The sequence below is a fragment of the Ranitomeya imitator genome, chromosome 1, assembly GCF_032444005.1.
Source record: "Ranitomeya imitator isolate aRanImi1 chromosome 1, aRanImi1.pri, whole genome shotgun sequence".
Lineage (NCBI taxonomy): Eukaryota > Metazoa > Chordata > Amphibia > Anura > Dendrobatidae > Ranitomeya > Ranitomeya imitator.
The window spans coordinates 404,078,724-404,103,562 of record NC_091282.1 but is presented as its reverse complement, the minus strand read 5'-3'; the positions used below and the strand labels follow the sequence as shown (position 1 = coordinate 404,103,562).

The 24,839-nt window shown below is 43.6% G+C and overlaps 1 protein-coding gene across 2 annotated transcripts in view; it reads right to left on the bottom strand.

Moving 5' to 3' along the window:
* AGTPBP1 (ATP/GTP binding carboxypeptidase 1) overlaps positions 1 to 24,839 on the bottom strand; it is a 223,276-nt gene that overhangs the window by 128,755 nt on the left and 69,682 nt on the right. Inside the window, exons 3-5 of one of the 2 annotated variants that reach the window (XM_069762493.1) lie at positions 16,303 to 16,433; positions 7,261 to 7,328; positions 908 to 971 (exon numbers count right to left, since the gene is read on the bottom strand). In XM_069762493.1, the coding sequence (XP_069618594.1) occupies positions 908 to 971; positions 7,261 to 7,328; positions 16,303 to 16,433 (263 nt within the window). Of the gene's footprint in view, positions 1 to 907; positions 972 to 7,260; positions 7,329 to 13,041; positions 13,144 to 16,302; positions 16,434 to 24,839 lie in introns of those variants that run through there. The other variant, XM_069762500.1, reaches the window with a different exon arrangement.

The window sequence follows — 24,839 nt, the reverse complement described above, 5'->3', positions numbered from 1 at the left end:
TTAGATAACACCTGCCTGTTGGAATCGATTGAGATGGGAAAGGGGAAACATGAAGGGTGAGAAGGAATGCTGCAGCCTTCTAGTTAATTGTTTTATTCCACCACAGAGCTTGATTCACAGAGACACTGCTCAGTACTACTGTATAATATTCTATATGCTGCTGCTTCGGAACATGTGCTATATAGAGACTGGATAGCAGGAATCCCTCATTTCTCTGTGTACTGTTTATGGGAGAATATATAGCCGTCAGTTTCTATCCACTAGCTGCTCAGATAACAATTAAAATAGATGGAGATACAGATATTAGTGATGAACGAATGTGTTCTGATAAAGTGTTATCTGGGCATGCTCGTGTGGTAGCCAAGTCACTTCAGCGTGCTCGGAAAATATGTTGACGTACAAGCGGTTGCATGTTTTGTGGCTGTTAAACAGCCACAGCACATATGTTTGTTAGGCAATCCCTGCATGTGTTGCGGCTATCAAACAGCCACGAGACATTCAGTTGCAGGCACTCAAACATATTTTTCGAGCACGCCGAAGACAGTCGGTTAGCACCAGAGCATGCTCATATAATACCTTATCGGGGCACGTTCGCTCATCTCTATTAGATATATCAAGATCTCTATAAAGGCTGTCTGTTTTGCGATCAAGGCCAATGCATTCAGAAAAAGTTGTAAGATCTCAATCAACTGTAAGACGGCCGCCGGAAATAACATACAGAACCATAATCTAGAATTAACGTTCCTACAACTGCATTTTCAAGACGTTTCAGAGTGGTTAGATAAGCTAAAGAATCAGTTTTATAACAGAGATGTATTGGTAGTCAAAATAAAACTGCATCTCTCATCCAATTTACAGCTGAGCTTCAAACACAAGGTATATCTTACATCTGTATCTTGAAACTTACCAGCTGACATCAGCTCATTAAGAATATTTACAATATTTAATATCGTTTGATGGTCCCGGGTGTTCTGGAGAAACAGATAATACCGTATATTAAACTCAAGGATTTAAATGACAAGGAAAAAAAGAATTCTACAAGAAAATCACAAAACAAACATAACAGAAAATAGAAGAAGCTCATTTAGCTACTTTTAATATTATTTTTAATATTCTGGGGTTTTTTATCCAATGATATTAAACAGACAAAGCAACGCAAGACGGATACCAAATGAACATATACCCAGTTGTAAGTAAGTAAAAGCAATTGTGTATATATGTACTCTTGTTTCTACTTATTTACTTACAGCAGGGTATATGTCCATGTCTGCTTAGTGGCCAGTGTGAACATGCTCTTACTCTGCATGCATACCAACTTACGGTATACTTCAGGTAATTTTTTTCAGTTAAGATATGATATCAAACAGTAACAAGTGGTGGGCAAAAATTATATAAACCCAATAAATGTCACCAATCACCTGGAGAAGGAGCAATAATTAAACGCCGCCATTAAATTTGATATCGGCAGCACATCACCCAAGGGATGCGTTACCAATAACAATGAAACTCCATGCTCACAGAATGATCAGATCTACAATTGCTCAGTACACAGATTTCTGGCCAACCTGTCTAAACAGGGCGTTAGCGACCAGCATCAGCTTGTGTAGAGCAGATTGGCAGTCTCATGGTCGCAGTCAGCATGTCTAAACAGGCCCTAATAATTGCATTCTTTAGGCTATGTGCACACGTTCAGTAAAGTTTGCAGAATTTTCCTGAGCAAATCCGGACTACTTTTGCAGGAAATCCGCTTGCGTTTTTTTTCACGCTTTTTTTGTGGATTTTTCGTGGATTTTTTCCAGAGGTTCCCAATGCAATAACATAATGGCAAATCCGTGAAAAATTCGCAAAATTAACGAACATGCTGCGGTTTTTCCAAGATGCGTTTTTTTTCCATGAAACATGGGCACAAAAATTGCGGAATACATTAAAATTGATGGCATGCTTACTGTAAGCGTTTTCGAAGCGTTTTTGCAGCGGAAAACCACCAAAGAAACGCAAAAAAAATGCAAAAAATCCAGAACATGTGCACATAGCCTTACTGTTCCCTGCTGCTGGTTCTCATTGATTCAAGAAGAAATGCGAGTCCTGGCAGTGGCAAATCGCAGTAGTATGGCTCAAAATAAGTGACCAAGAGGGGACTGATACTTTGCAAGTTTAACCATTCCTTAAAAAAAAATTGAAAATGGTAAGAGTCTGATTACACGGACTGGTGGCAATAAACCACTTCCAGTCATAAAACGTTTACTGATCATCAATCGTTTAATATCCTGTTTGCACAGTAAGACTGAAGTAAACGATATGAGCTGAGCTGAACGATCTGTAATCGATGGGTCAGTGCACATGTACTGCGGAGAACGATGGCAGCCCAAGTCCTGTTTACACAGGACAATGCACCAGTGAGAATGTTGATCTATTGTGAAACAGGGATTTTTGTGTTACTCACCGTAAAATCCTTTTCTCCGAGTCATTCATTGGGGGACACAGGACTGTGGGTGTATGCTATTGCCACCAGGAGGCTGACACTAAGTAGACAAAAAAAAAGTTAGCTCCTCCTCCATAGTATACACCTTGACACTGGCCCTGACAGCTCCAGTTTGGTGCACAAGCAGTAGGAGATAGAGAAAACAAAACAGCATTAGAGCAAAGACAACATGTCTAGAATAATACTACAGTCTGAACAACTCTGTAGAAAAATAACAAGAAGAAATAGGGAGGGAGCTGTGTCCCCCAATGAATGACTCGGAGAAAAGGATTTTACGGTGAGTAACACAAAAATCCCTGTTTCTCCATCGTCTCATTGGGGGACACAGGACTGTGGGATGTCCCAAAGCAGTCCCAGGGTGGGAAAAAAGACTTACTGGAACAAACCCTTAGGCACTTACCGCCTATAGGTGCGATACCGCAGCCTAAAGAATTTTTCTTCCCAAACTTGCATCAGCAGAGGCCTGAGTGTGGATATTATAATGCTTAGAGAAAGTGTGCAGGCTGAACCAAGTTGCCGCTCTGCAAACCTGTTCTGCTGAAGCTTGGTGCCGAAGCGCCCAGGAAGCCCCTACCGCTCGAGTAGAGTGTGCCCTGATCCCAGCCGGGATGGCTGCACCCTTGGTGCGGTAGGCCTCCTGAATGGTGGCTCGTATCCATCTGGCTAAGGTCGACCTAGAGGCTGCGAATCCCTTCCTGTGACCCACAGGAAGAACGAACAGGACATCCGTCTGTCGAAAAGAAGCGGTCCGAGAAACATATCTTCTCAGCGTTCTCACCAGGTCCAGAGTATGGAGAGCTTTTTCCACACGGTGTGAAGGTGCAGGACAAAAAGAAGGCAAGACTATGTCCTCATTGATGTGAAACGAGGAAACTACCTTTGGCAGAAAAGAGGGAACTGGTCTTAATACTACCTTATCCTGATGAAATTGCAGAAACGGCGACTGGCAGGACAAGGCCGCCAATTCCGACACCCGCCTAATGGAGGTTATGGCTACCAAAAACAAAACCTTCCAAGAAAGATACGTTAATGAAACTTCTTGGAGGGGCTCAAATGGGGCTTCCTGAAGAGCGCTCATGACCAGATTAAGGTCCCAAGCTTCTAGCGGGGCTCTGTAAGGGGGGACCATGTGAGAGACTCCCTGCAAAAAAGTCTTGACCTGTGAAATGGTAGCAATCCTGCGCTGGAAAAGAACCGATAAGGCTGATATTTGCCTCCTAAGGGTACTTGGAGCGAGACCTGAGTCTAAACCAGCTTGGAGAAAAGCTAAAATATTAGGAACGGAGAACCGTAAAGGAGGAAGACCTTTCTTCCTGCACCACGAGAGAAAAACTTTCCAGGTGTGGTGGTAAATGCGCGCAGAAACCGTCTTTCGAGCATTAATCATAGTAGAAGCTACCTTTTGAGAAAAACCGGCCTGGGCCAGAATCCAAGATTCAACGGCCAAGCCGTCAAACGCAGGGCCCCTAAGTTCTGGTGGAATATCGGCCCCTGCGACAGAAGATCTGGCCGCATTGGAAGCTGCCAAGGAACCCCGGCAATCAGCTGAACGAGGTCCGCGTACCATGACCTCCGAGGCCAATCTGGGGCGACTAGAATTGCCGGAACTCCCTCTATCTTGATCTTCCTGACTACCCTTGGGAGGAGCGCCAGAGGAGGAAACAGATATGGAAGACGAAACTGGTTCCAAGGAAGGACCAGTGCGTCTACGACGAGAGCTCTTGGATCCCGATAACGAGCTACGAACCTGGGGACCTTGGCATTCCACCCGGATGCCATTAGATCCACATCCGGGATACCCCAGCGTTGGCAAATCTGCCGAAAAACGTCGGGGTGAAGAGACCATTCCCCGGACGCAAGACCCTGACGGCTCAGAAAGTCCGCTGCCCAGTTCTCCTTGCCCGGGATGTAAACTGCCGAGATCACGGAGTGGTTGTTCTCGGCCCAGCGGAGGATTTGCCCTACCTCGCACATGGCTGACCTGCTGCGGGTGCCCCCTTGATGATTTACGTAAGCCACAGCCGTGGCATTGTCCGATTGGATCCGGACCGGGTGACCCGCCAGAAGATGGTGAAAGTGCTGCAGAGCCAGCCAAATTGCCCTCATCTCCAACAGATTGATTGGAAGAGTTGACTCCCCTGGAGACCAAAAACCTTGTGCTGTGTGTTGGTGAAACACTGCTCCCCAACCGAGAAGACTGGCGTCTGTAGAAACTACCAGCCAAAGGACTGGAGAAAAGGCTTTCCCCTGCCGCAGAGAGGAGCTCCTCATCCACCATATGAGAGATTGCCTGACCCGGGGAGACAGACGGCACCGGAGGTTGAGAGAAGCATGACTCCTGTTCCAGGCTGACAAAATTGCCTGCTGGAGAGGGCGAAGATGAAATTGGGCGAATGGTACTGCTTCCATGGCCGCCACCATTCTACCCAAGACCCTCATGCAAAACCGGATTGAGTGAAAACTCGGCTGCTGCAGTATTTTCACTTCCTGCCCAAGGCAGAGTACCTTGTTCTGGGGTAGGATAGTCAGACCCCGAGAAGTATCGAAGATCATTCCTAAAAAAGAAATCTTTCGAGATGGGACTAGAGATGACTTTTTTAGATTGACCAGCCACCCTAGTCGGGACAGAGTGTCCAAAGTGATGCTGACGTTTTCTTTGCATGCTTGAAAAGTTGGCCCCTTGACCAAGAGATCGTCCAAGTATGGCAAAATGACTATGCCCCGGGAGTGCAAGATGGACACAACTGTTGACATCACCTTTGTGAACACCCTGGGAGCAGAGGCGAGACCGAAAGGTAATGCTGTGAATTGGAAGTGACGTTCGCCTATGGAAAACCGTAGAAACCTTTGATGCGGAAGAAATATGGGGACATGCAGATAGGCATCTTGGATATCTATGGAAGCTAGGAATTCTCCCTTTTCCATAGCCGCAATAACTGAGCGGAGCGACTCCATATGGAAGTGACGAGTGCTGACTAACTTGTTCAAACACTTTAGGTCCAGAATGGGTCTTACAGTCCCGTCTTTTTTGGGGACCGTAAACAGATTGGAATAGAATCCTTGGAACCTTTCTACCCCTGGAACGGGAACAATGACCCCGTTGGACTGAAGAGACTCGACTGCTTTGAATAAAGCCCTTAGATGGGATCTTGAACTGGGAAGACTGGACGGAAAAAACCGGCTTGGAGGGAGAGAGAGAAACTCTATTTTGTACCCTGTTGCTGCTATGAAACGCCTTATGAGCTAGAACAAAAAACTGCTGTCAGGCTGAGGGAAGTAGCACTTACCCCAGTCCTGTGTACCCGTCGGTTCTGAGCACCACACTAAACCGATCTCTGAGCAGAGAAAACCTCCCTTATGAAGATCATGAAAGGGGGAGGAGCCGCCATAAGGATCGTGCAAAAGGCCAAAGCAGGGGACTTGATTTTCCCCATACCTGCGCTCTCCTAGAAACGCTGGGAGCGCGAAACCGGAAGTACGCGCCGCTGAAGGGGGCGGAACTTCCACTCACAACCCTGCAGGAAACTACAGCGACCATGATGCAGCGGGCCGCCGGAAGAAAGTTGCTAGGGGCGGAACTTCCGCCCATGATCCTGCAGGAAACTACAGCGACCATGATGCAGCGGGCCGCCGGAAGAAAGTTGCTAGGGGCGGGACTTCCGCCCGTGCTTTAGCTATGGAGAGACAACCTGGAACCGGCAGTGCAGCATGGCGTTTTACCACCTGAGACCGTGCGATGAAGCAGGAGCCCCCCCCCTCCCCCCGCAGCCTCTGACAACACACAAGGTTAGAAAAGAGGCATACACGTAAATCCACATATAAATAAATAAATAAATATATATATATATATATATATATATATATATATATATATATATATATATATATATACACACACACACACACATATGGGAAAAGACGGTGCAGGCACCCTAACTCCTTCACCCTTCAGAAGGTGAGGAGAGGGACCGTCTGCCTCCTATAAGCACCGCAGTCCAATGCCTTGGTGATTGAAGTGGAGGCTGCACGGACAATGCATGAATGCCTGTACAACTTAGGGTTTCGTTACCTCAGGGTGGTCAGGTTTTAAGTCCGGCAATCCCACGTCGCGGGAAAGGATACGTGGAGGCGACACTCACACGTGCTCGCCCCTGTCTTATCCTCAAGGTAGAATGAATCTGGGAAAACCCAGAGATGTGCCTCCTACGGACACTAAGCATAAACTGGAGCTGTCAGGGCCAGTGTCAAGGTGTATACTATGGAGGAGGAGCTAACTTTTTTTTTGTCTACTTAGTGTCAGCCTCCTGGCGGCAATAGCATACACCCACAGTCCTGTGTCCCCCAATGAGACGATGGAGGAATGAGCATTCTTAAGAACTCTCATGCACAGAAGCTTTAATGGTAACAATATTAACAAATACCTCCAATTAGAAATGTAGTATAGTTCTTCTGATTCGCTATGTCGCTTACCCCATGTGCAGGGCATTGCAGTAGCTTTGGTATCCATGGTTACGACCACTAACAGCTAAGCTAATGCAATGCCCTTCACATGGGGCAAACGACATCGCGAATCAGAAGAACTATACAACATTTCTAATTAGAGGTATTTGCTAATATTATTACAGCTACTACATATTGAGATAGGATCTAGGAGATGGGAATACCCTATAAGTAACTGAAGGTGTACTGTAATTTAGAAGTCTATATAACTTACAGGAAAACCACTTGTACAATGATGAATACGATGCAGATCACTACACAAACACAATATGCCTCACCTCAAGTGTACAGAGTATGACTTCCACACCAGTGGACCCTTTGGCAGTCATTTCCTTTCTAGTTTTTTCTATAAAATAAAGAAAAAAGAAAGAAAAAAGAAAGAAAAAAGAAAGAAATGGGACTTATGTTTATAGGTAACATATCACAAGCACAAGCCTTCCAAATTATTCAAATGCAAACGTAAACCGCAAAATTACCAGGCATGGATCATTACCACACAAGGAACTACCTCCAGACCCCAAAAGAATTCAATGTTGCTCATCAGCCTCCAGCTGGTGTACAATCCTGGCGATGGCGTACGCTAGATATTAGACACGCCGGATTCATTAAGTCGCGCATGACGCTTAATGAATCAAGTCAAGGTACTCCAACGAGCACTTCATTAGGATTGGCGTGCGCTACACCAGTGTTAATGAATTGCTGAGTTTCTGCACATGGCCGAAGGACAGAGATGGTTGCTGCAGCTCTTCATAATGCACACATCACAGCTGCTGTATACAAAACAATGGAGTCATTTGTGACAAATCTTTAGCGTACTCACTGCGACTCTACGACATTTAAACAAATATGACGCCTAAATGTCAAGTTTGGAGCAAGTTTAAAGCTTAACAGTACCCTTCGTGCTAGAAACGTCTGAAGACCAATGAGTTAAATGCCACACTTTATTGTATAATTTTGCAGAAATTGGAAAAAATTTTCATGGATGATAAAAACGAGATCAACGTAAATGTACTTGTTTCATTCCATGCCTTTTTTGAAGAAAGCATTACTTTGTCTTTAATATTTAACTTTTGTTGTGACTTATATAGAAATGCCATCATTAACCAAAAATTTAACAACCTCTATTCTCTTTTTTTTTTTTTATATAAATTGTGTAATAAATGGCAGGAAAAAATTGATTTTTAGGCATTTGACAATTAAATTACCGTATACAATGTGCAAAAAAGATTTTGGCAAAAAACAATGATAAATGTCCCCCACAATTTTTAATTTTGCTCACCTAGGGACCAATTCTAAGGGTTTATGCCAAATTTCTGGAGTAAAACACTTTGAAAAGTTGCAACACTTTGTGCTACATGAAGTTCGGCGCACACAGTAGGAAATCTGAGTGTTGCTGCCTGCATATGATTGGTCAGCATCATAGAGGGTGAAGAACTACACGCCCCCAGTGAAAATACTTTGATAACACAATACGTGTCAAACACTTTGGGCAAGCTCACACAGGGCGTTTTTGCTGTGTTTTTTTTTTTTCTGCAGCAAAACCTGATCATCTTGGCAGGAAAAAAGCTGCACCAAAACCGCAGGTTTAGGAGCGTTTTTGGTGCTTTTTTTTTCATGCGTTTTTTTTTCTCTTTGTGCATGCCAATAAAGTTGAATGGACACAGAGGAAAAAAAAAATTTCCTGTAGATAGAATGAATTGATAGATTGATAGAATAGATACAGTGCCGGCAAAAAAAAATCTTTACACTTCCGCAGCAAAAAAAAAACTTTACATGTAAAATCCACATCATAATTTCACTTTTTATTTTTTTCAGTAAATATATTTATTGAAATTTTAAACAGGAAAAACAATAAAACGAATCATTACAATGTCCAGAGCTATACATTACGCCTCTGAGAACACAGCACAAGTGTAGTTGAACAAGGACTCTGGCACATAAAGGGTACATGCTTCTCATCTTGAGAATCACCTCGGGTAATTTCACTTTTTAAAAGTGTACACAATGGGGGAGATAATAAAAAACTGTCTAATATTAAAGCTGGCTTTGTTGCAAATATCAACCAATCAACGCTCAGTTTTAACTTCTCTGGTAAAGCGAAAGCTGCACTCTGATTGGTTGTTATGTGCAGCTCAGCCAGTTTTGCTATTAGGCAGTCTTTTATTACCTCCCTAAGTTTTTTATTATCTATCACAATGGGTCGAAAGAAGCTTAAAATGGAAGAGAAATCCCGTGCCTTGACTCTGCTCGAGAAGGGGGATTCTGTGATTGCTGTAGCTAGAGATCTGGGAGTGTCAAGAGAAGCAATTTATCAACTGAAGTGGTCGGCGGCATAATTGCCTCCTGGGATGGTACCGCAGAGGAAGTCAGGCTCTGGCGCACCTAAGAAGACTTCACCAAGTACTGATAAGCTTCTGAAGCGTGAAGTGATGTCACATCCTTCTAGAACTGCCATTGAACTAAAAAACAAGTACCCTACGCTCCTCCAGAACATCGCAACTAGGACAATTCGTCACCGCCTGCAGAAGGACCTGGGTCTACCAAGTTACCGTGCCGCAAAGAAGCCCCTGCTCACAGCAGCAATGAAGAAGAAAAGGCTTGCCTTTTGTAAGAAATATCAAGATTGGACATCTGGAGAGTGGAAGAAAGTGATGTTTAGTGATGAGAGCACTTTCAGGCTGGTCAGGGGAGGCTCAAAGGTTGTGCGTCGTCCGAGTACTGTGTCACGGTATAACCCAAAATATACAGTTAAGACTGTTAAACACCCTGACAGTGTGATGGTGTGGGGTGCTGAATCCATGCCTAAATGACTGCAGATGGTGGTAAAATGTAAGGGTGACATGACAAAATAATAATTGTAATAAAATATCCACAATAAAACACTTGAATCCACTTGAATATTAAGATTTTGTGATTTCATTGAACTTGTAAAGATTTTTTTTGCCGGCACTGTAGATTGATAGAACAGATACATTACCTGCAGTAACCTCTTCCCTGGCATTTTCCCACAGTCCAGAGGTTACTTCAGGTCAAGGCTGTGAGTGGGCGCAGGCTCGGTGACGTCACCGCTAGTTACTGAGCCTGCGCCTGCTCCATCTTATTCATTCCCCAGTCGCTTACAGCCGGAAGCGGACGCATTAGCAGCGCTCCTGGTTGTCAGCTTTATCTCCCCCAGATACTGCGTGGGACACTCGTTATATTGGACTACAACGAATCAGGGAGTATACTTTTGCTTTTTTATTTTATTTTTATTACAGAAGATCGAGGGCTTCGCTTTGGAATGACAGAACAATAAAAATATGGTCAAAACTGTGTATTTTATTTCATTAAAATACGTTGTCTGCATATGTGTGTGTGTGTGTGTGTGTTTATTTAACCCTTTAATTTCTATAGGATTAGAAATGGATAGGTGTCTTATTGACGCCTCTCCATTACTAAACCAGCTTAATGTCAACTTACAATAGCAAGGTGACATTAACCCCTTACTACCCTGCTTGCCACTGCTACAGGGCAAGTGGGAAGAGTCGGGCAAAGCGCCAGAATTAGCGCATCTAATAGATACACCTTTTCTGGGCAGCTGCGGGCTGCTATTTTTTGGCTGGGATGGGGGGGGGGCCTATATTAATGGCCCCTTACCAGCCTCAGAATACCAGCCACCAGCTGTCTGCTTTAGCAAGGCTGGTTGTCAAAAATGGGGGGACCCCACGCCAGTTTTTATTTATAGCGCAGGAGCGGCAGATGAAAACTCCCATCTGCTGCTCCTGCTCTCACTGTAATTAGCGGCTGTAGGTGTCAGATGATGGGATCAATAGTGCCATCACCTGACACCAGTGATCGGAGGTGAGTTTACACCTCCGATCACAGCGGAGCGCTCCCCGCTGTCAGAAGACAGCTCTCCCCGCCGATCAGAAGAGGTGTTTGCTGCGCTGTCATGTATATGACCGTGTCAAGCACTAATGTCGCTGCTGGATGACAGGCTGCATGAACGTATCGTGCAGCCTGTCATCTAGAGGTAGCAGAGCCGAGTATGAAGTCGCATCCGGTTCTCCTTGACTTTTCTGCAGCAAATACGCTGCAAGAAAAGTTAACCTAGCGTATTTGCAGCGTTTTTTTCACCACCCATTCAAGTCAATGGGTGAAAAACGCTGAAAAAATCATGAAAAAACTCTGAAAGAAGTGACATGCCCTATGTAAAAAAAAAACACTGCAAAGCACAAAATACTGATCACACAAAAACCCAGTGTGTGTGCATGAGATTTCTGAAATCTCATAGGCTTTGCTGGTACTGTAATAAGCAGCTGAAAATTAGCATAAAAAGACGCAGCGAAAGAACACAGCAAAAACGCCCTGTGTGAACTTACCCTTTGATTGCTAATATCTCTGCAACCAAAAGGTGAAATTAAAAATGGAAACATTTTATTCCACTCTGCAGCAACTTTTACATTGTGTGTCCAGTTCAACATGAAAAATATGGTGAAAGGTCCTCTTTGAAAACAAGCATATACAATGCCAGTCTTAACGAATCGGCTTATTTCTGCACAAAGTGAAATCACACAGATGGCTGATGCACGAGATCATACTGCACATAGCTGCGGTCTTTATTCAAAATTGATATGAAGCACCACCTTAACTTTGCAGGGGTTTCAGCATGCTCATACACCTTGGTTAATAGTCAGCCAAAATCTACAGAATCAGCTGACTCGAAAATGTGTGGGGGGCCTTTAGTATTGTACATTTGGACACATTGTGTGTTATATTTGAAACAGCTGCCATATATGCTGGTAACATTATAAAAGGAACAGATATAATATTTCATGTCATGGATTTTACATACACCCAGCTTATGCCTGACTTAGAGGAAACCTGTCCCACGGTACATGCAGTCCGATCTATGGACAGCATGGTATGCGAAGAAGAGAAAAATATGCGGATTGATCCAACTTATGTAAACTGCTTCCTGTATTATTTCTCCACATATTCATTCCCCCCTCATTTCCAAATTTGTTTCTCCTTTGCTTACCCGTACTTACCTTATCTTTCCTCATATCAATCAATAAAAAATATTTGAAAACAAAGAAGAAGAAAAAATGAGTAGAATGATTGTTTTCCAACAAACCTTTCAGGATAACCTTGCATTGCATTCATTGAAATCCCTGCTTGCGTGCATAGAAGTCCTACTAATGATTGACAGCTATCTCTACATGCACTGTCATCAGAGAAGACTGTCAATCACTGAATAGGACCGCCCACTGGACTCCTATGCATACTAACACCATGGAGAGCAATTAATAAATGTCAAGTTTTACTGAAACTTTCCCATCAAACATGTACATCAGTCTGATCTTAGCTCCTTGCCATTCTATAATATCCTGCGTGCAGAACAGATATCATTTTCATCATGACAGGTTCCCTATAAGGCTATGGTCACACGATCAGTATTTGGTCAGTAGGTGTAAGTCAAAACCATGAGGGGAACAATCAAAACAAAATAATAACAAACACGTCCCCACCTCTGCATTTATCACCCACTCCTGGTTTTGGCTTACAGATACTGAGGTAAAAAACTCACCAAATGCTCAACGTGTGCCCGTGGCCTAAGACTATGCTCACGCTAGCAGTATTTGGTCAGTATTTTACCTCAGTATCTGTAAGAGAAAACCAGGAGTGGAACAATTAGAGGAAAAGTATAATAGAAACATATGCACCACTTCTGTATTTATCACCCACTCCTGATTTTGGCTTACAGATACTGAGGTAAAATACTCACCAAATACTCAACGTGTGCCCATGTCTTAAGACTATGCTCTCACTATCAGTATTTGGTCAGTATTTTACCTCAGTTTCTGTAAGAGAAAACCAGGAGTGGAACAATGAGAGGAAAAGTATACTAGAAAGACGTCACCACTTCTGTATTTATCACCCATTCCTGGTTTTGGCTTACAAATACTGAGGTAAAATACTGACCAAATACTGATGGTGTGAACGTGGCCTAACGATATTCCTCAATGTTTGTGACCCCAAGACAACATCCACACAAGCACGCGGCGTCCTATACTTACCATCCACCACAAGTGGTTTCCGGATATCTCTCTGAAATGCGGTCATAGCCGATGAGCCAGCAAGGTGCAGCATACAGTACAGTTCTCTTACAGCACCTCTGACATGCTGATGAATGCTGACAAATGCCAAGCCACTCCCCATGAGACCGGCATGGAGCTGGTCGGCCAGCCGAAGTTACATTATTTTTAGCCATCATGATTTTTCCACTACATGTGATGTTTACAGCACGTTACGACAGTTATTACAAGTTGTTATGTTCTTTGGCTTAAAGGCAAATCATGAAATTCCTCACTGGAAACACTATTCTTTGTAATCCAGCCAAAGCTTAAAGGCTAATAGCAGGCTAGCGATATGTCATTAATAATAGTTTAATTACTGATGTGCCGCTACCAAGAAATAATTGGGAATGAAGGCACACTAAATCATAGCAATATGCAGTACAGCAGACAAACCGGCGTTTATTCAACTTTCATCAATGTGATGAGTTCGTGTACCTTAAAGAGAAGCGGTCACATCCAAAAAAACAGATTTTATATAGGGTTAATAAATCCTGCCTGCCTTAATGGAAGAGCGGCAACAGGGAGGAAACAAACTTATATATGTATCCTGCCTGTAGGCAATCGCTTCACAAGTGCAAATGTAATCACGACCTGGCTGAAATTTGTCACATATTATATTTTCTACATACAGTAATTATATTTTTGTGGATATTTTCTTTTTATTGCAATTTTGTGTTTATGTAAATATTTTATAACACTAGCCCTAATCCCAACCCGTGTCCTAACCTTAGATAGGGCTAGAAAAAGGATGTAAATGTGTTTTTATTATTTTTTATGTTTTGCTTTTATACAGAGAACACTTTGACATCTGCTGAGGGAGCTGTCCCCGATCTGTCAGTGAGAAGAGAGGTGGTGGAAGGCACAGGAGACTGCAGAACCATCCAAGATGTTAATGCTGGCTGCTTTACTTATCTAGCTCACTGGGCAAGCACTCGCTGCATTCCTATACGGTTTCAGGAAGAATTAGCAGTGGTGGGAGTTAAGTTTTGCCCCCTGTGCTCCGACGCTAGGCCATTGCCACTTATCAGCGGATGGGTAAAACCCAACAATATGGTCAACCGTGGATGTGAACAAAGTGCAGCCCGCGAGAAACATCCAACCCTTGGGCTGTCCCAGTCTGGCCATGGACAGGTAAACAGTTTCACAAATTATAGTTTTTGTTCTGATAAATGGGTGCTGATAGCGCTGTTGGGCAGTACCAGGGTTCTATGGCGGTGTGAACCTGACTTGAAAGAGTTATGCTCGGGTACACGTGATAGGTTGCATGTTGTGCATGCCTGACTGCTAAGGCGCCACTATGTGAGCTCACCTGTCTGCCGCCACTGGTTACAGTATGCATGGCTGCTTCCCGCCTCACTGCAACAGCACAATAAGAGGATTCCCACTTATGTTGCAAGAGCTACCGCACTGCAGGAGAAGCAGATATACAATCCCTGCCACACAACCAAAGACACTGTTTATGTCACAGGAGCAGCAAGGACATAGGGATCAAAGCGGCTAAATGGTGGAGGTGCAGGAGGCAACCATCATTTTTTTTATTGAATTATTTTTTCAGGTTATAGGTTTCTGTCCTTTAATGGCCAAGAATAAAACCAGATGTTACTCTCGCCGATTTCAGTACCCCCTCTCCGCCACCATTACGGTCTCCATTAATTGACTGCAGTAGTGATAGAAAATGGCAATAGCAGAGTTCAGCAGCTTTGCTAATGTAGACAGCATGAGCTGCTGAACTCCGTGGTTGGCTGCAGAAGTGATACACTCACTGCTACAGCCAGTAAACAGACTAGAGCAGCAGTACTAGCCTAGGGGAGAATCCAGAAACTTATAACCGGAAAACACCTATACAATAGACTGTGGGCATTTAAAAACGGGGTTGGGCAGCACTAGATGACTCCATTAAAAGAGTTTTCCACTAATACAAATACGCAGTTAGTCACTTTCCTCTGCTCCAGCAGTAACATCACTACTACAACTAAAAATTCAGCCTATTGGTTCGGCCCCCTGAAACAGTCCCAATAACCATGTGGTCCCTTGGGAAGTTTAAAAGCCCAGACCTGCTCTACAGAATTCAAGGCATTCTCCAACTTCAATAAAGTCTTACATAATCAAATAATGTGAAAAATACTTCTGATAAAAGTTCCCCACCTACTGAAACTTACAGTATTTGGAAAGTAGACTCCTCTGGTGGCAGCTCTCCCCAAGAACAGGAGGATGAGGTAGCTGAGATCAAACTGCTAGATTAGCGATGAGCGAGCGTGCTCGAATAAGGTGTTATCAGATGTCACCTATAGGATTCGATGGAAAATGACGGGCCCTTATAGAATGTAACCTACATACTCTATGGCTTTATAAATACTTGCAAGATAAAACTACCGTATATGTGGGAAAAAACAAAGTTCTCATGATCCTAGTGACATGCCATCAATCACTAATTGTAACGAGCACCTGTTACAACAAACTTTACATAAATCAAATGTAATAAACATTGTAAAATATCTTATCAGAGAAATTTGCTTTTTGCTCCACTTTTCTGCATCAGTTTTGATTCCTAAACTAGTCACCATTCACCATGAGAAACTGCTCATATCAGTCTAGATGGGCTCTCAGAACAGTGAGGTGACAGGTGAAACAACATATTGAAGTGCAGGCAGAGGATAGGGGAGAGGAAAAGTGAAGAGTAGTGTGAGAAAACAGGCAGAAACAACCAGATCATGCAGTAGTTATCCCAGAGCAGAGTTCACAGCTACAGGGCTCAGTACTGCTGTATAAATTCCATGCTGCTGATGAACATGTCTTAAATTACTGTTTATTAAAATTATTAGACGTACCTGAGATATTAACACTTTTTTCTTTTGCATACAGCTCATTGCCTAGGTGACAGACCACCACTGCTGTCTAGCAGTGGTGGACTCCCATGCACAGTGCTTACAGGCTCTATTCTATTGAGTTTGTAAGTGCTATCTTGGAGCTGGCGGGATCGCTAAAGTGCATGGTTGTAGCCTACTACATCAGCATCATTGCAGTGCTTACAATTTAGATAGTGGTGATCGTTCACCTACGCAAGAAGCTATAAACAAAAGTGTTAATATCTCAAACGGCTGCAAATTCTAATAAACCATAAATTACAAAAGTGCACATTTTTACAAGCATGATTCAAAAATATACATCTATGGAGGTTTATAGCATAGAAAAGGTTCATACCTTGGGTCTGTGCCAAGTGGAGGATTTTTGCAGTGACAAACCGGGCATTATCTATATCCAGGGCCGATGACTCGGTGTTGATCTTCTCCAGCTGCGACAGAAGGCTCACAATCCGAGAATTGTTGGAAAGACTGCACAAAAACAATGGATATTCCAGAGATCAACAACATGAATGGACAGACTACACTATGTGAACAACTATTGGTCTGCTTACAAGTCTCTTTCATTGTTACGTCTGGTTTGTATTCACACAATGGTGACTCAACAAAACAAACTGACAAGTTGCAGAAAATGTTGGCATCATACAAACCAATGGAAATAAGGAAGAAAATGATGTTTTTTGTAGTAGGCTAGGAAAAATGTACATTATATATAACAAGGTCTCATTTTCTACATAGAATCATTGGAGATATTCCTACTAACCACAATTAGGGAAAAGGGAACTGCAGTAAATTATCTTCTAATGTGACAAATCTCAAAGTAACACGAAAGGGTATATGTCCGGTCCGGACAAATAACAGGAGATCTAGGAGCCAGCCACGATATGCCATACTGATGATCGTGAACCTCACTGGGAGTGATAATTCATGTACAGTAATGACCGATAAAATAACATTATGCCTTTTAAAACAAAATAAATCATATAAAAATGACCATAAAAATGTAAAATCTGGCCTTATATCTACCTTGTTTTTGAAGAGAGAGCTCTCTTTAATGGTAGCAGTAAAACTTGAGATGAGCACGCTACCTACCCACCACTACCCCATTCGTCACTGAGGACCTCTCCTCATGTCCCCAGTAGTCAGTCGTTTACCTTCGCTCACCTTAGCTCATCCCCGTCCATTAGTGATCACAGAAGGCCACCCTTTCCTCAGCAGGCAATAAGTCCAAGGCTTGCCTCCTCATATTTCACAGCCTCCTTACAATGGCCCGAGAAATATGAGGACGTTATGTATTATTATCTGTATTTAGATTAACACATAACGCTGAATTATGTGACCGCTAATGTGAAGCTTCTTGTGACTGGCAAGAGTTATCACTTATTGTATCTGCCGGGAGAGATGAAGGTTGACAGCATTTGGCACTACACCTGGCTGCCAAGTAGAACAAAATCTGGACCCCACTAAAACTTTTTTAGCTGAATGCTGGCTCTGATAGTAGTGGTCAGAGATCCTAGACTTCCCCAGCCTTCAAGATTCAGGAAGAATCCCTGGAGGAGGGAGGGTGTAGCAAAGCCAACACTGCATCACCAAAAGAACACAATACCCACAGTGAAGCATTGTAGAGGCAGAATTATGCTTTGGGCTTATATTTCAACAACTGGAACTGGAGTTTTAGTTAGAGTGGAGGGATTTATAACAGTTCCAAAGATCAGTCATTTTGGCAACAAAACCTTCAGACCTCTGCTGAAAAGTAAAAGAAATTTCACCTTTCAACAATGACCTCAACCATACCTTCAAATCAACAAAATAAATGACTAACAGAAGAATATAATAGTTTTGGAATGGCTGGCCTGAGCTCAGACCTGAAGCCAATTGAAAATCTGTTAGTTGACCTAAAAGAGGGCGATGTACATAGATGCTCTCACAATCTGACAGATTTGTAGTGTTAATGCAAGGAAGAGTGGGCAAGGATTGCCAAATCTGGATGTGCCAAGCTGATGGACTCCTAATCAAAAAGACTGAATGCTGTCATAAATCCAAAAGCATATTTCAACAATTTTTGTATATGACAAAAACCTGGCATTATAACAGGAGTAACGTTGTAGACATTTTTCACCTGAGCTTACAGGAATTTATTCACTTGTTCCAGAAACAACTTTATTTGGCTATATGAAATGGATTTTCATTTGCAAAACCGTTTCCAAATCCTTATCCTGTATTTAAGTCAAAATGTACATCAATATAGTTACTTATGCGGATTATAAAGCTCCTATATGCTCAACTTTATCCGACGGCTTGTTCTTGCTGACATACCGTACTTATCTTGTGTAAAGTGGTTGTGGATATGACCAGAGACCGTTACATATGCTGGCATAATATCAACCAAATTCTTGATATAAGCAGCTAAATAAAAGCTGCCAGGCAAGAGTTCCCAGAGATTTGCAGCAGAGCACATTAGCGGACTGTGTGATCCCAAGTAATCATGAACTGCCACCGGTTCCACTGTCAAATGTTAAATCTCGACTAGAGTACGATCTGTCACCAGGCTTAGATGTCCTTGTGCTAATACCAAAGACACATGTGCTTGCCAGAAACATAGCTCAGATATCATACTAATATGTTCTGCTGCATTAAGGGGGCTGCCAAATGTATCAAATATCGCATCTTGTTGTCTGACACACCCAAGCTCCTGAAAAATGTGCATTTGCTAATATTTCCTTCCGCTCTTCATACGGATCAACTGACAGCAACATGGGCTTCCAGGTAGCAACATGGGCTTCCAGGTAGCAACATGGGCTTCCAGGTAGCAACATGGGCTTCCAGGTAGCAACATGGGCCTCCAGGTAGCAACATGGGCCTCCAGGTAGCAACATGGGCCTCCAGGTAGCAACATGGGCCTCCAGGTAGCAACATGGGCCTCCAGGTAGCAACATGGGCCTCCAGGTAGCAACATGGGCCTCCAGGTAGCAACATGGGCCTCCAGGTAGCAACATGGGCTTCCAGGTAGCAACATGGGCTTCCAGGTAGCAACATGGGCTTCCAGGTAGCAACATGGGCCTCCAGGTAGCAACATGGGCCTCCAGGTAGCAACATGGGCCTCCAGGTAGCAACATGGGCCTCCAGGTAGCAACATGGGCCTCCAGGTAGCAACATGGGCCTCCAGGTAGCAACATGGGCCTCCAGGTAGCAACATGGGCCTCCAGGTAGCAACATGGGCCTCCAGGTAGCAACATGGGCTTCCAGGTAGCAACATGGGCTTCCAGGTAGCAACATGGGCTTCCAGGTAGCAACATGGGCTTCCAGGTAGCAACATGGGCTTCCAGGTAGCAACATGGGCTTCAAGGTAGCAACATGGGCTTCCAGGTAGCAACATGGGCTTCCAGGTAGCAACATGGGCTTCCAGGTAGCAACATGGGCTTCCAGGTAGCAACATGTGCTTCATTTGCCTGGGCTCTCATTGGTTCTTTCAGCTATCTCCCAACTATAGATTGGACAAATGAGTGAAAATTGATTATGTTCAAGACGTTTTTTAACCATTTGAATTACATAAAGTACCACTCCAGCGTTTTTGGGGGGGTTTCAGCGCTGAAGTGGTACTTATAATGCAAGGTCCCTTCCCCCGGAGTTGTTTCAGTCCCACAGTGCCATCTTGTGATCGCAACTATTGACTAGCTGGAAGTCAGAAGTTGCATCACCATTCAAGTCTATGGGTATGTGCACACGTTGCGGATTAGCCTGCGGAATTTTCCACACAGAATCTGCATCTCTTGGCAGAAAACGCAGACCAAAATGCTTGCGGAATTGATGCGGATTTTTGTCGGATTACTTGCGGATTGTCATGCGTTTTTTTGATGTGCGGATTTGCCTTACTCAATGTATAGTCAATGTGTGAAAAACGTTGCGTTTCCGCACAAAGAATTGACATGCTGTGGAAAAAAAATGCAGCCAATCTGTGCGGATTTTTCCGCAGCAATTCTCAAATTCCCACTGACTATCATTGTTACTGTACTACACTGCAGATTTGATGCAATTGCGCGCATCCAAAAACGCTGCGGAAACGCATCAAAATCCGCAACGTGTGCACATAGCCTATGAGAGCTTTTGATTGGGACGATATAAACTCAAATTTCATAACCCACAGATTTTTTTCCTATAGTGTTCATTCACTAATTCCTTTTGTGTATCTCGCCATAAACCTGTGTTCATATGTGTATATCTTTGCCAGTTCTCACATCAGTTTCCACTCAAGCTCATTATGTTAATTAGCAACAGTTTTAACTTCCCTCACTAGCTCCCATTCTATCAGTCGGAGTTTAAGTTAACATACTGTGTTCGAAACGCGTAAAGTCAAGACCAAGTCTTTCACCCATTCCTACCAATTTTTACAGGCTTTTCCCAACAATGCCAATAATTTTATTGTGCCTCAAATAAAGATTTACTATTTTACTCAACTTTGCTTTGAGCTATAAATTCACTTCAATCCTTGAACATTGTCTCCACGTTGGGCAGAGATAAAATCCTGTGCTCCGCATATGGAACCCATGAAGTCCTTCACAAGGGTGAGCAGGATTTAATATTTATTCAATGAATACAATGTTACCTTGATATCCACAATCTGGTGTCTTCTTCCAGAGAAATCAATGCTTTTCTTATGTAAATGAGCTGTTAAGATCTGCAGGCCAGACAGATCTGTACGATACTCTGTCTCCAAAGCTTATTCTAAATACGGTAAAGGTACCGTCACATTTAGCGACGCTGCAGCGATATAGACAACGATGCCGATCTCTGCAGCGTCGCTGTGTGGTCGCTGGAGAGCTGTCACACAGACAGCTCTCCAGCGACCAACTATGCGAAGTCCCCTGGTAACCAGGGTAAACATCGGGTTACTAAGCGCAGGGCCGCGCTTAGTAACCCGATGTTTACCCTGGTTACCAGTGCTAATGTAAAAAAAACAAACACTACATACTTACATTCCAGTGTCTGTCCCCTGTCGCTGTGCTTTCCTGCACGGACTGTGAGCGCCAGCTGGCCGTAAAGCACAGCGGTGACGTCACCGCTGTAATCTGCTTTACGGCTGGCCGGCGCTGACAGTGCAGGGAAGCAGAACGCCGAAGGACGCGACAGACACCGGAATGTAAGTATGAAGTGTTTGTTTTTTTTACATTTACACTGGTAACCAGGGTAAATATCGGGTTACTAAGCGTGGCCCTGCGCTTAGTAACCCGATGTTTACCCTGGTTACCAGTGAAGACATCGCTGAATCGGCGTCACACACGCCGATTCAGTGAGGTCTGCGGGAGATCCAGCGACGAAATAAAGTTCTGGACTTTCTGCTCCGACCAACGATGTCACAGCAGGATCCAGATCACTGCTGCGTGTCAAACACAACAATATCGCTATCCAGGACGCTGCAACGTCACGGATCGCTAGCGATATCGTTGTGAAGTTGGTCAGTGTGAAGGTACCTTAACAGGGGACGTTATCAGTGTGAGACATGCTATGACTTTACTCCCATAACCACACACAGCTCTGAGTGCTGACCTCACTGCACAGTACAGCAGAAGTTAACTTTGTCTCATTATAAACATTTGTAGCTGCAGTTATCCGCTCATAGTGATGGCAGCTCTGCTGTAGAGTTGTGCCTGAATACAATGAACACAATAAGCACATTTGCAGTTGTCTTCACATAGAGCTGTCAGCTCAGCTGTACTACTTACCCTTCCCCCATTCTGTATGCTTGTGTGATGGAAGCTGAAGCACTATGAGAGAACCGCAGCTACAAATGTTGTTGTAATCAGACAAATTTTACTACTGTTGCTCTATCTTAGCTCTGCTGTACTGTGTTAGCTCTGACCTTACTGCAGAGGTGCGTGTGATTATAAAGGCAAAATGTCAGTTATTATATAGTTCACACTGGTAATGCCACCTTGCATGTAAAATAAGCTCTTTAGGCAGATTCTCATGCAGATCAGTGTCCGGCCAATAGATCTTAACTCATTTACAGATAACAAAAACATGGATTTTTCTAGAATAAGACATCAGATTGCAGATATCAATGTATCATTTTATTCAGCTTCATATGACCTACATATCCATAAAGAAGGCTTAGGAGTGTTGATCCTTTTGACAGATTCCTTTTAATTGGCAAATCAGAACAGTTTTTTCCTAGGTAGCTATAATCAATATAGAATTACAATGGCGACCACCTTTTTACAATGACAGAAATCAGTAACAGAACATTAGAAGAGATGCCTGTGAGCATGTGCAGTAGGCAGCTCCATTTCTCTCCTTCATGTGTAGGATGAGGTACTGTCAGTGGACATACTTATCTAATCCTTAAGATATCAGAGCTGTTGAGGTAAGAAAGGCTGCTTACATTGCTACCCACCGTCTTTCTTATTTAATATTGGCAATATCAGGTGTGTTTAGGTAAGGAGAGGCTGAACACACTACTGACCACCGTGTGTTTCTGATCGAATACTAAAAATAACAGGAGTACTGAGATAGGGTGGACAGCACCGTAAGTCGCTTCTTCTTACTCAACAGCCCTGGTATCTCCATTACTTGATCAGATACACACGTTGGTCAGTAATGTGAACGTCCATTTCTTATCTCAGCACCACCCAGTATTCCATCAGAAAAACACAATAAACAGCACTATGAAAGGCCTCTTGTCTTTCGGATATAATACTGGAGATAGCAGTTGTGGTGAGGCAAGAAGATGCTGCTCGCACTGCTGACTACCCTGTCTTTCTGAAGTAATACTGGAGGTACCAGGGGTATGTAGGTAAGAAGATGCTGCCCGCACTGCTGTCTATCCTGTCTTTCTGAAGTAATACTGGAGGTACCAGGGGTATGTAGGCAAGAAGATGCTGCCCGCACTGCTGTCTATCCTGTCTTTCTGAAGTAATACTGGAGGTACCAGGGGTATGTAGGCAAGAAGATGCTGCTCGCACTGCTGACTACCCTGTCTTTCTGAAGTAATACTGGAGGTACCAGGGGTATGTAGGTAAGAAGATGCTGCTCACACTGCTGACTATCCTGTCTTTCTGAAGTAATACTGGAGGTACCAGGTGTATGTAGGTAAGAAGATGCTGCCCGCACTGCTGTCTATCCTGTCTTTCTGAAGTAATACTGAAGGTACCAGGGGTATGTAGGTAAGAAGATGCTGCTCACACTGCTGTCTATCCTGTCTTTCTGAAGTAATACTGGAGGTACCAGGGGTATGTAGGTAAGAAGATACTGCTCGCACTGCTGACTACCCTGTCTTTCTGACATAATACTGGAGGTACCAGGGGTATGTAGGTAAGAAGACGCTGCCCGCACTGCTGTCTATCCTGTCTTTCTGAAGTAATACTGGAGGTACCAGGGGTATGTAGGTAAGAAGAGGCCACTCACACTGCTGTCTATCCTGTCTTTCTGAAGTAATACTGGAGGTACCAGGGGTATGTAGGTAAGAAGAGGCCACTCACACTGCTGACTACCCTGTCTTTCTGAAGTAATACTGGAGGTACCAGGGGTATGTAGGTAAGAAGATGCTGCCCGCACTGCTGTCTATCCTGTCTTTCTGAAGTAATACTGAAGGTACCAGGGGTATGCAGGTAAGAAGATGCTGCCCGCACTGCTGTCTATCCTGTCTTTCTGAAGTAATACTGGAGGTACCAGGGGTATGTAGGTAAGAAGATGTTGCCCGCACTGCTGTCTATCCTGTCTTTCTGAAGTAATACTGGAGGTACCAGGGGTATGCAGGTAAGAAGATGCTGCCCGCACTGCTGTCTATCCTGTCTTTCTGAAGTAATACTGGAGGTACCAGGGGTATGTAGGTAAGAAGATGTTGCCCGCACTGCTGTCTATCATGTCTTTCTGAAGTAATACTGGAGGTACCAGGGGTATGTAGGTAAGAAGATGTTGCCCGCACTGCTGTCTATCCTGTCTTTCTGAAGTAATACTGGAGGTACCAGGGGTATGTAGGTAAGAAGAGGCCACTCACACTGCTGACTACCCTGTCTTTCTAATGTAAAACTGGAGATACCAGGGGTATGTAGGTAAGATGCTGCTCACACTGCTGACTATCCTGTCTTTCTAAAGTAATGCTGAAGGTACCAGGGGTATATAGGCAAGAAGATGCTGCCCGCACTGCTGTCTATCCTGTCTTTCTGAAGTAAAACTGGAGGTACCAGGGGTATGTAGGTAAGAAGAGGCCGCTCACACTGCTGTCTATCCTGTCTTTCTGATGTAAAACTGGAGATACCAGGGGTACTGAGGTAAGAAGAGGCTGCTCAGTATAAACCTATTTTCATCTGTGAAGAGAACGGGGAACATGACAATTCTGATGTTCTTTGACACATAATAAATGAGCGGACTGCAAGCATAGATGCCTCCTGCCACCCTCAGAGTCTGTTTCTTACAGGTTGGTCAGTACATACACAACATGTTTGTTATTTTGTAAGGCTCAGGCACTGCTCCTCCTAATACTTCTTTCATAAAGGAACAGATATTGATCCTGCTCCTGTGTTGATGCTCTTCTGTTGCACTTTCGATCTCCATTCGTGCAAAGGCCAATATTCTAGTATCAACTCCAGAATGTGCTGGGAGACCTTCTAGTGATGGTACACATATATGCCATCACGGAGAAGATGGACTACCTGTACAACCTGAATGTGCTGCAAGTACCAACTCCTACTACCAGCATTGATAAGGACGCTAGCAAAACAAGACAAGAATAAGGCCTTATTCACACATTAATATTTTTGCATCAGTGTTTGTATGCCAAAACAAGAAGTGTCTCTGAAACACAGAACAGCTGTTGATCTTTCAAATTACAGTTTGTCTCTGTAAGTTCCAATACCGGCTTTGGGATTCAAACACTGATGC